Below are 13,549 nucleotides of genomic sequence, written 5' to 3' on the forward strand. Positions count from 1 at the left end.
ACTGATGGAACGCCATCGGGTCCTGGATTGAAGGACGACTTGAGTTGTAATGCGGCAATGGAAATCATCTCGACGTTGAACGTAGAGTGGGGTATTACCATCTGCTAGGGTAACGTGTTCGTCGGTTAATCTCTGATTCGAGAAAAAACTGGCGAACTTCTTAGAAAACAAGCGGCAGATCTGCTGAGGAGTGGAAGCAACTGCTCCATTCAAGACCATTGAAGAAGGTTAGGCCGGATTCCTTGCGCTGCCCATTTACGTAATTCCAGGGTGACCTCGGATACGATTTGAGTCTCCTCTGAATCCCTCGTTGATATCACAAATAGCTTCGACGGCTAACTAGCTTGTCTTCAACTCATAATTGAGCCTAACGTAGTGACGTTTCAGAGAAAGCGTACGATAATTAGTGAATTTTCTTAATGCGGTTCTCTTGGTCGACTTCAACCAATGCAGTTCAGTCGTCTGCCAGTGAGGATGAGAAATTTTACGGTGAACTCTTTTCGGAACGTGTCTGTCAATGACATAAGCCAAGACATGTGAAAACGTTTGCGCACCGGTTTCAACGAGGATCAGGATCGAGGATGCTCTCCCAATCTATACTAGACAGCACGTTGACGATACTACGGTGATCGGCTTTCCGGAAATCGTATGACACGGTCGTGGAAATGTCGTCAAATATCCGATCGTGATTATCATCAACAGTGGCAACCAAGGAAGGATGATGATGTATTTGCTTTACTAGTGGATAAGGTGCCGTGGAGATGAATGGAACGAAAGAAGCTTACATATTAATACTTGGCTTAGTATAACAATATTTACAAGGACAATATGGTTTTTATTGGTTTGTGCCCACCTAAATCGTCATGAGCCCAAAGTGAAGGGTTTTACCGCGCCCCGACTCGCATTACTTTAAGATGTAAAATTTCATAACGATCCCCAGAGTTTTAACCTTTGGGAACGCATTCGAAGTAACTGGACACATATACCTAAGGAAATTTGTAAACACCAATCCAGTCTCGGTTGGGTTTAGCCGAGTTTCGTGTTTTCTTGTTTCGTAGCTCGTAGCTTTGTTGTCAGTGGTTGATTGGAGTGCTCGTAGTTGGTGTTTTGCTCGATTTGTTTCGATCGGCTAACGGCATAACCACTTGATGTGATGATTCCCTTCTTGGTTGGCAGTTGTCTGCGGGCATAGCTTGCTGATTTGCACAGTTTGTCCCTGATTAACCTGGTTGGACTTCTGACTTTTGATACGCACCAACTCCCTGCAACCCGTTTTGCAGGTACGATTTCTCCCGTATCGTGAACAGCCCGCGCGGTTGTGCTAAGATCCGTAGCATTACAAATCATCAAAGACTAATCAAATCGTGCTTGTCAAGGTGTAGAGATTAGAGGTGAGCAAAACAGCTCATCTGGCTGAGCGGATCAGACCCGTCCAGCTGATTCAAGGGAGTCGATTCTTTTGAACAGCTCTTCAGCTCACCTTTAAATTATAGAAATTTTTACACAAATTTCACACACGATGATATGATCAACATCGTGTTACACAATGTTACGCCTTTTCTCTAGCTATGTAATCTAGTCTACATACAGATTTTATTTCTGATGTTAATTCTTCAGCAGATTTGCTCTCACTATTATCATAGAGGTAACTCTAAGACTAGAAGGTTCCGACATAACGTGCTCAACTTTTTTGCTCAGCTCTGGTACTCTCTTCGGTCCCAAGCTAATCGATTCACCCCTCGAAACATAGGAAAATCTACTAAACCTTCATTTTATCTGTCAAACTTTCATAGCGAATCAAAACAAACATTGTGTAGTAGAATTTCGACTAGAATAGGGTACGTTAATAGTTTGCTTGGGACCAATAGGCTAGTCAAGTAATGTACCAATTTAAAATCGTTAGTTTCGTATTGATTGTTGCTATTATCGGCTTCAGCTCCAGATCATCAGCCTAGATCTAGAAATGGACTCCCAAGCTGTTCTATAGAACCGATTCATTAAAGTCAGCTGATTATTTTTTTTTTTGTTTATTAATTTATTTGATAAGGCTCAACCGAATTAACTTTACCGAGCCGAGGATTCTTGGTCACTATACAATACATCTCAAAACTATAGTCAAAAGGTACAACACAATAAACACTTTATCTTCCGCTATCCAAAAAGCCTCCTCCATCAGAACTGGAGCCGCTTCCAGTAGTTTCATTGTATGGCAAATTGTTGTACGCCAACGAGGGTCAGAGCGCGTCCATTGCAGCAATGGACGCAAAACGTGGTCAGCACTCACACACTCATCACGAAACGGTTGCTTTCCAAAGTCGACGACGCATCGACCGAAAGAACTGCTGATGAAGAACAATGAGGAGGACCACACAATGGTTGCTGCCGAGAAAACAGACGATCGCGTAGCACACATCGAGAGTGGCCTGCTTTTGTCGACAGCCGAGTGAACACTGAAGTCAGCTGATTACCCGTGGGTCATTTTTAGGAACCGAAGCTCATCAGTTCACTGATATCATCTAATGATGTATTGAAATATGAGCGTGCATTTGCGGAGCGGAGCAGAATTTATGTTGGAATGAGAGAGACAACTAGTACTTCTCTCCCTCTCGTACATTCGCAAAATCTCGGCCCGCTCGTGAAATATCGCTCAGGACGGAATCTACCTTGATTCTCTAGCACAATTGCTCCCACTATTCTCGGCTTCAGCTCAGATCTAGAGATGGACTCCCGAGGTGTTCTATAGACCCAACTCACTAAAGTCAGCTGATGACTCGCCGTTTATTTTTAGGAACCGCAGCTCATCAGCTCACTGATATCATAAGTCTAATGGTGTATTCAGATCAGAGCGTGCATTGGCGAAGTGGAGCTGTCTCTATTCTCGGCTTCAGCTCTAGATCATCAGCTCAGATCCGGATCCGGAGCTGAATCGAGAAGAATCGAGAGAGAAAAAGATCCGAAGAGCTGGACGGGACCCGGACCGACAGCTGTCATCTCACTGAATCACTCGAGCCGATCATTCGGATCCGGAGATGAGCTGCTAAGCTTTAGAGCTGCATTTAGCTTTTCGGTTATTTGCTTTTGTGCGGATCTTCCGCTCCCCCAGAGGAGAGGTGAGAGCACATATGCTGGAAGAATAACATCAGCAATAAGAGTTGGGTACGTAAATACATTGGATAATACCAGTAGAAATTTAACATCGTGTAACACATGTACATATCAAGCGAACATTGCATTAGGTCCTAAGTAACATTGACAGATTCTCTTCGTCGACTTTCTCTTTGTATCCCCATGGTCATGTTAAGACATTCACATGTTGAATTACGCGCGCATCTTGCTTTACGCGGTGACTGTTCAATGCGTAAAGGAGCAATGCGAGCTTTTTTGAAAAATTCCGCTATAAGACACGGATTGAATGGTTTAGATTTGTGATAACAATGTGCTGATGAGCTGCGGTTCCTAAAAAACTCGTAAAAAAATGAACCGCGGGTCATCAGCTCACTTTAGTGAATCGGTTCTTTAGAACAGCTCGGGAGCGGATCGCCCATCTCTAGTAGAGATAGTTAATTACGATTTTGCTCATCACACCTGACGGAAGTTGCCCTTGCATCCGTTTGGCTTACGGTTTTTCGAGGCTTTCACTCTTCTTTGACATGTCTTGTCTGTGGAAATAGCTGTTACAATCCTAGTTAGTCGGCATTGATATCTTTCGCATGGTATCTTTCTTTCTTTCCGCTCAAAACGTCCTGCAAAAGGTACAAGTTTGTTCCCAGGATCTCCTTCACGATTGCCGGAAAGAATTTCGGCCCAGCTTGCTATTGATCTGATCAACCTTTGAAGCCAGTACGAACGATCGGCGCCACCTCAGGTGTCCTAACTCGAATACGACTGCTCATGTCCGAAGATTGTACTCCTGCATTGTCCGTTCATGGTTGTTCTTGAGCTGCTGAATTGGACTGACAGTCGCAAATCCGGTGCCACCTTCCGATCTTCCGGCGTGTTCAAGTCTTGCTGTGTGTAGAGATCCGTGTGAAGCAGTAGATTCCTTACGAAATTCGCCTCGTGCGGACTCACTCCTTAGTGCTGACCAATTTTCGTCCCATTGCCGGTGATCTCCGTCTAGCAACGACCGGATACAAGTAACTACGACGCGTTTGACTCGCTCCGCATCGTTGACTTGCGGGCAGGATAACGCGGTCTTCATGTGGCCAATTTTGTGCCGTGCCAATAAGTGAACTGCAGCGACTAGAACTGCTTTTCGTTGTCGGACAGTATTATTAGTGGACGCCAGAACTTCAGACAAACCTCCTTCTTTAGGAATTCTACCATATTCTGTGAATTCATCGTGCGCATCGGTTGGACGATAACGTACTTGTTAACGCAATCAACCACCATAAGCAGCACCGTGTTTCCATGCTTGGGACGAGTAAGAGGACCAATGAAGTCCACCGATATCATCTCCCATGGAATCTTCGCTGGTTTGCCCGCCTGACAAGTAGTGCAATCCAAGGCCAGTAATAGTGGGCTTGCAGCTTGTGCCAAGTTTTGTAGAAGCCCAGGTGAACAGCAGTCGGTTCGTCGTGAAATCTGCAGATTAACTGTATCCTCTCTTTTTTGCCAATACTGCTCCCATCTCGTCTTTGCAGCGACAATTCTTGACCAGGACATCATTCGCTATCCGAAAATCTGGATACTGGTCTCCGTTGTTCTTCACATTTTCAATCAGCTTCTTGTACCACGAATCCTCTACCTTCTGTGCGGTGAACACTGCTTCAGCCACCGTCCTCGACAAAGCAGCAGGAACTACATTGATTGAGCCTTTCCTGTATCGGATCTCGAAGTCAAATGCATCAATCGCAATAGCCATGTGGGGTTCTTCATCGACTTCAAACAGCTGAGAGCCACATGATAGCAGTTTACGATGAACTTTACCCATTCTACGTATCCTCTGAACTTCTCGATTGCCCTTATCACAGCTAGACACTCGCGTTCCGTAACCGAGTACTTCCTCTCCGACGCTGACAGCTTCTGCGAAAAGTAACTGATCGGGTTCTTCGATTTCTTGAGTGAGGATTGCTCCAATCGCTGTATCGCTCGCCTCGCATGCTATTGCGAACGGTTTGTCGTAGTCCGGCATCGCAGATACCAGAAATGCTTCTTCCGCTGCTGGTGTCCACCGGAAATTCGTCTTTGCTCTTGTTAGATTGTCAGTGCAGTTGCATGCTGGGAAAACCTTGCGATGAATCGACGATACCAGTTACAGACGCCCAAAAAGCTCTGTACCTCCTTTCTGGTCGAAGGTGTTGGAAACTGCACGATCGCCTCGATCTTTCCGTCGTCCACTTGCCATCCTTGCTCGTCGATCACATAACCGAGGTACTTCATCTGTTTCCAACAGAACATTGACTTCGCTTGCCGAAGTCTACGGGCTACTTATTTGAGCAGAGCGATTCGAAGGTTTCCGAGCAGATGATGATGTCAAAGACCTGCGGTTCCATATCTGCAAAGATATGCGTCATCAGCCGTGAATGCTGTTAACGGTCTCGACCTTTGGTGAACTGGAAGTTGCCAGGATGCGTACTTGAGGTCTATCGACGAGATGAATTTGCTGCTCCGGAGGTTGTTCGTGATCGATGCTATGCTGTTTAAACCTTGGGAAAAATTAAGAGGCTACGTTGTTACAATGGTGGGAATTCCAGAATGCCATAGCTAACGGAGAAACGTATAACTATAATGACTGGTACATCTACCCTACGAAGGTTTCTAAAAATCTTCGATCACACAAATTTAAGGACGAGATTGACTGGATTCTTGCACTTCATGTTTTCAGGGACACTAATTCAAACATCCAGTAGTCGTGCAAGTCTGAATATCAAGCTCGAAGTTTGCTTCTCTACTGCAAATTCTTAAATGCATTTTAAACTTCGTTCAAGATCGTCAGATGTGGGCTCGAGAAAATGCGAAAAGTTTAAGCAAATTGCATGACAAAAAAAAATCTATGGATGACTTGAATCTTTTCGATTTGCGGACAAAGGTCTTCTGTACATTGGCAGAGGTCTTCTGAGATGTCTTTGGTATCATGGTTTTTTTTAGGAATTCTCTTGGTTTATGGTGTTTTACTAGACTTACTCAACTTGCCTTCTGGCAGTTTATTCTGAAGATTAGATATCTAAATTTGTTCTAGAGGTCTTTCGACGAAACATCGAGCTATCTTTACTGCCCACAACTTCCACCTGTTGACCTTTAGTCTTTAATAGTCAGTATCTCTGCAGTGTCTTGAGATATTGGTCTGGTTTTTCTTCCGATAATAGAGGAACTAGTACAAGCTAGGTATGTTATAATATTTTTACAAAAATCGGTTGTAATTTCAGAAAATTATAGCTCACAATTTCAAAAAAGACATGATGCACCAGAGTAACCATGGGCGTTAAAAAGTTAAGCAATTAAGAAAAGAAATTGCCTCGGAATCCTTCGCAATTGCATCTAGAATTATTTTGTTTTCCCATGAGTTAGAAGTACTTGAGGCTATCATTGAGATCTATTTGAATTATCTAAGTTTGGTTGACTTGCGCTGCAAGTCCTACGAAAGGTGTATTCTTAATCGACATCTGTGGTTCTTAATAATTACAATAAGATTATGAACGAAGTACTCTGCCGTCATTTCTAGAATTGGGGGATGACATATCATATAACTTTTTGAATAATTTTGAAATTTAGTCATAAGATTCACCTCAAATTTATAAAATATCGCCTAGCATAATAAAAAAAAATCTTCTAACATCTATGCCAACATAGACCTTGCTCAGAATTGCACCGAAAATTGATTATACTTCGAACCCAAACCAGAAATAATAACACTTACCACTAGCGTCTTCAAGCACAGCGTGTTGGTTTGCGCTCGAATGTCTAAGGCAGCTTGGAGATCCCACACTTTAATCTTGCCATCGTACGCTCCGCTCACAATGCGCTTCGAATCAAACCGAATGCAGCGGACGAGTTCCTCGTGGCCCTCCAAAATCCGCAAACAGGTACCGCACTCAATATCCCAAAGTCTGAAACCACACAAACCATCAACATCTAGCAAATCTAGCGACCAAGCTTCGTTTTACCTTATAGAATTATCTGAACTACCGCTGACGACCAGCCGGTCCCGGTACTGAAGACACGCAATGCCACGCTTGTGACCGTTGAGGGTACGCACAAACTCACACGTCGAAGTGTTCCAAACCTTGATCGTGCGGTCGCCGGACGCCGACACGATGTACTTCTCGTCAAAGTCAACCACGTTGACCGCCGCCCGATGGCCAACCAACACCCGCCGCAAGGCAATCTCCGTCGGTGATGTCATGTCCCACACGGCAATCGAGCGATCCTGCAATAATTGTATTAATTTATTTTGAACTCTGCATCTATTGTGGCGATCGTTACCTTCGAGCAGGTCACCATCATGCCATTGTTGAACCGTAAATGCAGCACCGCTTCGCAGTGATGTATCAAAGTGTTCACCATGTCGCCGCTGTTGACGTCCCACACGCGCACAGTGGAGTCACTGGAACCACTGATGATGACCTTGTCGTCGTACTGGAGGCACAGCACCGAGCCGGTGTGACCGGTAAGGATCTGCGGTTTGAAGAAATTTTTAATAATTTTGAAACAACAGGGAGGGAAGAGGTAAAGGTCAACCTTGCAGCACTGGAGCGAGTTGCGGTCCCAAATCTTGATGGTATTGTCCCGCAGGCCGGATACAATTTTGTCGTCGTCGTACTGCAAACAGTAGACACCCTTCGAGTTCTCCGATCGGCAATTTATCCGCTGCAGGTTGTGATTTCCCGTGCGCCAGTTGTTCTCGATCGCTTCGATGTCCTTCATGATCTTCGGGAACAGCTCCCGGTAGAATTTGTGCGGCCGATGTGTCACGCCCGGTCGCGGTATGAACAGGTATTTGATCCTGGGAAGAGCAAAAAATGGGGATTCATTAAAACATTTGCTCGACTGGGTTTGTTTGAACACAGACCACCCTTTGCGCTCGGCGAGACCCCTCCAGAGGGAGTCGGTACGGACGTTCCGTTCTATCAGCTTCTTCCACAGCATGCCCTCCGATATGACGCGAGACCATTCTTTGCACACGCGTTCCGCTCGGCACAACGATTTGGCGTCCAGGTAGGAGAGGATATTTTCGGCCACGTGATCCAGTCCCTTGGCTGTGAAAAGATTGGAAAAAAGAGGGGGAAAGTGTTTAGTGAGCGTCGATAGCAATTTTGAGATCTACTAAAGTACTAATAACCCTCAAACCCACTTGGACTCCAGAAAGATCTAGAATAAATAAGCAAAATGTGCCCACCTGTTTCCTTTCTATCCCATATCGGCAACTGACCTTGAAACTTCCATAATTACAATGAACATGTATTCAAAGAGCAAACCGAATCTCCGAAGAAACTCAATGCTAGCAGAGAAAACCGAAAGTGATCAAGCAATTCACTCACGCAGCTGAATCCAATTGGAGACATTGCCATCCTTGGACTCCTCGGGTAAAAACAAAAACAAAGCACACTTCTCCTTCATTCGGTTCATCAACCTGTGTCAAATTACACCTTCTTCTCATGAACCTCGCGCGCATGATTCAATCTCCTCCCTCTGGCTAATGCCTCCCCATCATGTGCGTTAATTGCTCCGATAATCATACGGTGCCGAACCCGACCCGAACCTACACTACCGCAAACGCCTTCTCTCCTGCAGCGTCGGTGATCGATCGCCCGTCATTATAGTATTGCTCCACCAACCAACCAACCAACCAACGAACGTAACGCGTACACACGTGCGGCGCATACTTCACTTTGTAACATTGCATTCGCAATTTCGCATTCAGTGCAGCCGCCACCAGCCAGTGCTGTAATCTTTGCCAAATTCGAACGCGCTTGCTAATGCAAAGAGAGCGCCATCACGGAGCAGACCTTTCGAAGATGCGCAGCGTGTTGAAAGCAAAATTGCAAAAGACACGCCAAATTGGCACTAATTTAATCCAAACGAACGGGCGACGGGGTCACCATGGCGTAAGCAGCGTACAGCCGACACGTGGTTGTTTAGTCATTTCAAAAAGTAAGTTAAGAACGATAGAATTGGGATGGAATAGAGCTACAGCATAGACCAAGAACAGATTCCCTATTCGGTAATTTAAGGAGACATAGTTCGCACAGTCCGCATCGTGCTCTCTTGTTCTTGTCGTGTGGATCTATTTGCTTTTTGCTGTAAAAAGTGTTACTGATACCTAAAGCTACTAAAAATTTAAAGTTTAAACATCACTTATCAGTGCTAAATAATACCTGAAAATGTTCCACCTTGTTCGATTCTTATTCCTCTTCGATCATTGTTTGGACCCTACCCCAGGTAATCCTGCTTGGATAAAGTCCATCGAAAGCCTATCCATGAAAAACCACATCGAAATTAGCTGTCACAAGACATGTTTTGGTGTTACAATGCAACTGTCCCCAGCTAAAGGATCCCCCGGGGGCATCCCGGAGATTCCGAGAGTGGCCCATGTGGTCAACGTTCCATTTTAAGCCTACAGAAAACCATGAAGAAAGCGGTGTCGCATGGCATGTTTTGGTGTAACAATGCAATTGTCCTCTACTACAGGTTCTCCCGGTCTATGCTGGAAATTCCGAGAGCGGCCAATGTGATCAATGATCCATTTAAAGTGTATGGAAAGCCTATTCATGAAAAAATATGAAGAAAGAGTTGTCACACGACATGTTTTGATGTAAACTTGCAGTTGTATCCTGCTACAGGTTCCCCCGGGGGCATCCCTGTGGTTATGAAAGCGGCCAATGTAGTAAATGATCCTTTTAAACTCTATCGAAAGCCTATTGATGAAAAATCATGAAGAAATAGCTGTCGCAAGGCATGTTTTGGTGTAAAAATGCAATTGTCCCCTGCTACAGGTTTCCCCGGAGGCATCCCGGAGGTTCCGAAAGCGGCTAATGTGGTCAATGATGCATTTAAAGTTTATCGATAACCTATTGATAAAAAAACCATGGGGGAGAGGTAGCTCATCAATTCTTCCGGTTCGCCTCCTAGCATCGTGCTATAAGGTACCAGGCGATAACCAGGGTAGTTGATCGATAGCTCGATGACGTCATTTCGTTGGCGTCTGCAATGGGAAATTCTCATAGCAGGCGTTGACGATGGGACGTTGTCGAGTTGTTGAATAGCAACTATCGTGGTAACTCACCGATTACCTGTCGATCGGCCAAATTTGGAAAGACGTCTGCATTGAATTGTCTCATATAATAATATTCCGCCCACTATATCACAAGAAATTGCGAGTAGCTGAGTGGAATGGAGATAAGTTAAGCATTGGGTACAGGACCAAGTCTCCCCTGGGTGGTGCCAAAAGATGAGCGCAATAGAATCATCAAGTTGCCATAAGGCACGGAATGAGACTATTGCATGGCTGGGTAGTCAAAGTCTTCCATTCGTTAGTCATTTCAGGTGGATTAGAACAGGTTTACTGCCGCTATTCGCATAACAGTCTGTCCTATGGATTTCATATCTACATGGGACTGTTATGCGAATAGCGTTAGTTTAGGTGGGCGTTGGCCAGATTTGGATTTTTCAGATGTAATCCTGGATAGGACCCTGTCATTAAACGTCGCGTGAAAGTGGAACTTAATCAAGGCCTAAGTACTTTTTCGTAGTTTTTAGTTTTCGGATTTGAAAGATCGTCGGTTACTGAGCAGAAAAACGCGGTCCCAGGTCCTTACATATCAAAGAGATTTATGGTAAAATCGCTTGTGTATCGTGTATTTTGCGAAACTCGTTGTTGTCGTTGGTTCCGGGTTTGAATGGATACACAAATTTGAGCAACGGTATTATGTGATATGAGGGGCTCGGTGGCCTTAGAGCAACCGTTTTTGCTTACTGAGCAGAACATCATGAGTCTAATCTCAGGCCCATCCACATTCAAGATTCATCAATCGTTTTATTTGTTAATATGACTACTACATGGTAATAACAACAACTCGGTGATTAAAAAGGTGCTCGTCTGCCTAGTGGCAAACGTTTTTGCTTACTGAGCAGAAGACCGTGGGTTTAGTCCCAAGCTCCTTCGCGTTATATGATCGTTAGGACATCAATTCAGCTTATCGTTTACCAAAACGAACCTTGCTGCAAACCCAACCCTCTTATCCAACATCCCAGTGATTCCTCGTGGAAGTGCAGAGGTGTTCTCGGCTTCCATCAAAGCGAGTGTCATGTCAACACAATCCTTCCCATTCCTTTCTTGACCTGTGTTCGGGCGCGGCCGGCGCTGGTATTGCCTAATTTAAGATCACCAGTTTTTACACATTGAGGATGATTGCTAGTCCCAAGCATCGTCTATTGGTTCTCTGTGTAATTACAGCTGATCTGGCAGTAACAGAGTAGCAACCGTGGGCGGTCAATCAAGCTCAAGCTTATTGATATAAAAAAAACCATGAAGAAAGAGCTGTCGCACCGCATGTTTTATGCATGTTTGTTGATTAAAAGATCTGACCGCATTCAGAACCCTCCATCAGAACCAATTCCTGGGAAATGGCCATATCTCGGTTGATTATTGGCATATTCTAGTTTTTGGCGCATCACTTGCATTGGAAATAGTTTTTCTTTTTGTGTAGATACTAAAAATATTTTTATATAGGGGAAAAGTTGGCTTCGGCAATACCTTAACCTATTATCGTCAGGGGGTAAACAACATCCTTGAGAGCTCAATTTTCGCATGTGGATGCATTGTGTTTCAGAGCAACTGTTTGCCAAATTTGAGTGCTCTAGGACTTTGTTTACCCCCCAGATGATAATAGGTTAAGGTATTGTCGAAGCCAACATTTCCCTTGTTAAAAAAATTGATTTTTAACCGGCATCCTATAGAAAATAACATCACAAATTTAGCAAGTTAGACAAGCCCTTCGGAAACCCGAAATATCTCCGGTATCCGGTGACCATGGTTTTCCAGTTGAATTCTTTTGGAAGAATTAAAAACGGATCCCATTTGACGAAGTTGCAACACTCCAAAGTTGACCTAGTTATTTTGAGTATCCCCTGTATGAGCTTGTAGGTACGTGTGGAACACTTCGTCTAATTTGAAACAATAGTAACTTTGTGTACAAAGACCAAATTGATTTGCAGTCTTCGGAAAAGTTGTTTTGTATAGTATTCTCAATCTAAGTCCGAGATTTGGTGAATAATGTGCAATATTTTGATTTTTGGTAAGCAAATTAATAGGATCGTTCTGTTTCCTATACAAAATTTAAAATTCTCCCGCAATTCGAGTTTATAGCCAGATTCGATCAAATTTTTTGCACAGTTGCTGGGGACCTCAATACACATTGAAATAGCAATGCGGAACGGGCGGTTGTAAAGTTGACCCACCCTAATGCTCATCCTCTTTACTCTTCCTCACATTGCTAACTCGTAGTGTCTGGTTTGAATGGTTACAACATCAACTCGATTATAAGTACTGTGTTGTGATATGAGGAGCTCGGTGACCTTAGGGCGACCGGTTTTGCTTACGGAACAGAAAATCGTGGATTCTATCCCAGACTCCTTTCTTATCGAAGAGTTTTTTGTATTAGAGTTGTCATGTGATTTGATGATGGGAGTTAACCGATTCAAAAATATTAAAGCCTTCCACACGGGACACTGTCGAATTGTCGATTCCAAACTGTTTCGCGATTTTTAGGGTGTCCATTCAAATCCAATTTTTCAATTCCCGGTTTTTCCCGGTTATTTAAAAAAAAACCCCAACCCAAAAATCACCTCTGCTTTATACAAAAAAAGACGTTCAAAATTAACAGTTTATAGATAATCATATATTTTTGCCAGCAGAATTGCTCTACAATACGTCATGATCTAGATTTTAAAAACTTTATGGAATTCGTATAAAATCAAAGAGTCTCGCAAAAATGAGCCTAAATGTTGTTTTATTAAGTCGTAAAAATCATGTATTAATGGTACCTGAACAGGAGAAAGGCAGTATTATTTTCTTTTAATCTTCCTGGAGTTTAGATGTTAAAGATCTATAAGTAAAACAACATTTTATGGGATACAAAGATGTGTTACAAACATATTTATCATTCTCATTTTCATTATTGTCTTGAAGATATTTTACAGTTTAATCGAAATCTTGCCCGCTTTTCACATTTGAGCATTTTGAGTCTCCGTTCATAACATAATTTAAAATTATCAATTGTGTTTAAAAATAACATTGTTCGATTATCAAAATCATCCTGGATATCTGTTCTTGAAGTTCTGCAGACTCAACAGGGCATACGATTATTCGACTTAATTCTTAATTTACCATTCTATCAGGAAGCCCCATAATATCATTGATTTGGATTATTTGGTTTTCCAAAATGCCTGGAGTTCAGATCGTTATTATTTTTTAATGAAGTCACTTTAACACTCTTAGAACATTTGCGACTTAAATTTGAACTCATGATAATGATGATTTCCCCTAGAAATGTTTGAGCTGGATGAATTATCTCTAAGATAATTAAGTACTTTGTCTTTGGCGTGAGAG

At 43.3% G+C, this 13,549-nt stretch overlaps 1 protein-coding gene across 7 annotated transcripts in view; it reads right to left on the reverse strand.

The window, feature by feature from the left end:
* Positions 1-13,549, reverse strand: part of slmb (beta-transducin repeat containing E3 ubiquitin protein ligase slmb) — a 376,498-nt gene that overhangs the window by 234,873 nt on the left and 128,076 nt on the right. For 6 of the 7 annotated variants that reach the window (XM_065225684.1, XM_065225686.1, XM_065225680.1 and 3 more), the window contains 5 exons: positions 8,012-8,198; positions 7,681-7,945; positions 7,426-7,617; positions 7,107-7,369; positions 6,860-7,049 (listed from right to left, as the gene is read on the reverse strand). In XM_065225684.1, coding sequence (XP_065081756.1) covers positions 6,860-7,049; positions 7,107-7,369; positions 7,426-7,617; positions 7,681-7,945; positions 8,012-8,198 — 1,097 coding nt within the window. The remainder of the gene's footprint in view (positions 1-6,859; positions 7,050-7,106; positions 7,370-7,425; positions 7,618-7,680; positions 7,946-8,011; positions 8,199-13,549) is intronic. The other variant, XM_065225685.1, reaches the window with a different exon arrangement.

This window comes from Ochlerotatus camptorhynchus, unplaced genomic scaffold (assembly GCF_037179485.1).
Source record: "Ochlerotatus camptorhynchus isolate MF236.1 unplaced genomic scaffold, CSIRO-AGI_Acam_v1.1 ptg000232l, whole genome shotgun sequence".
NCBI lineage: Eukaryota > Metazoa > Arthropoda > Insecta > Diptera > Culicidae > Ochlerotatus > Ochlerotatus camptorhynchus.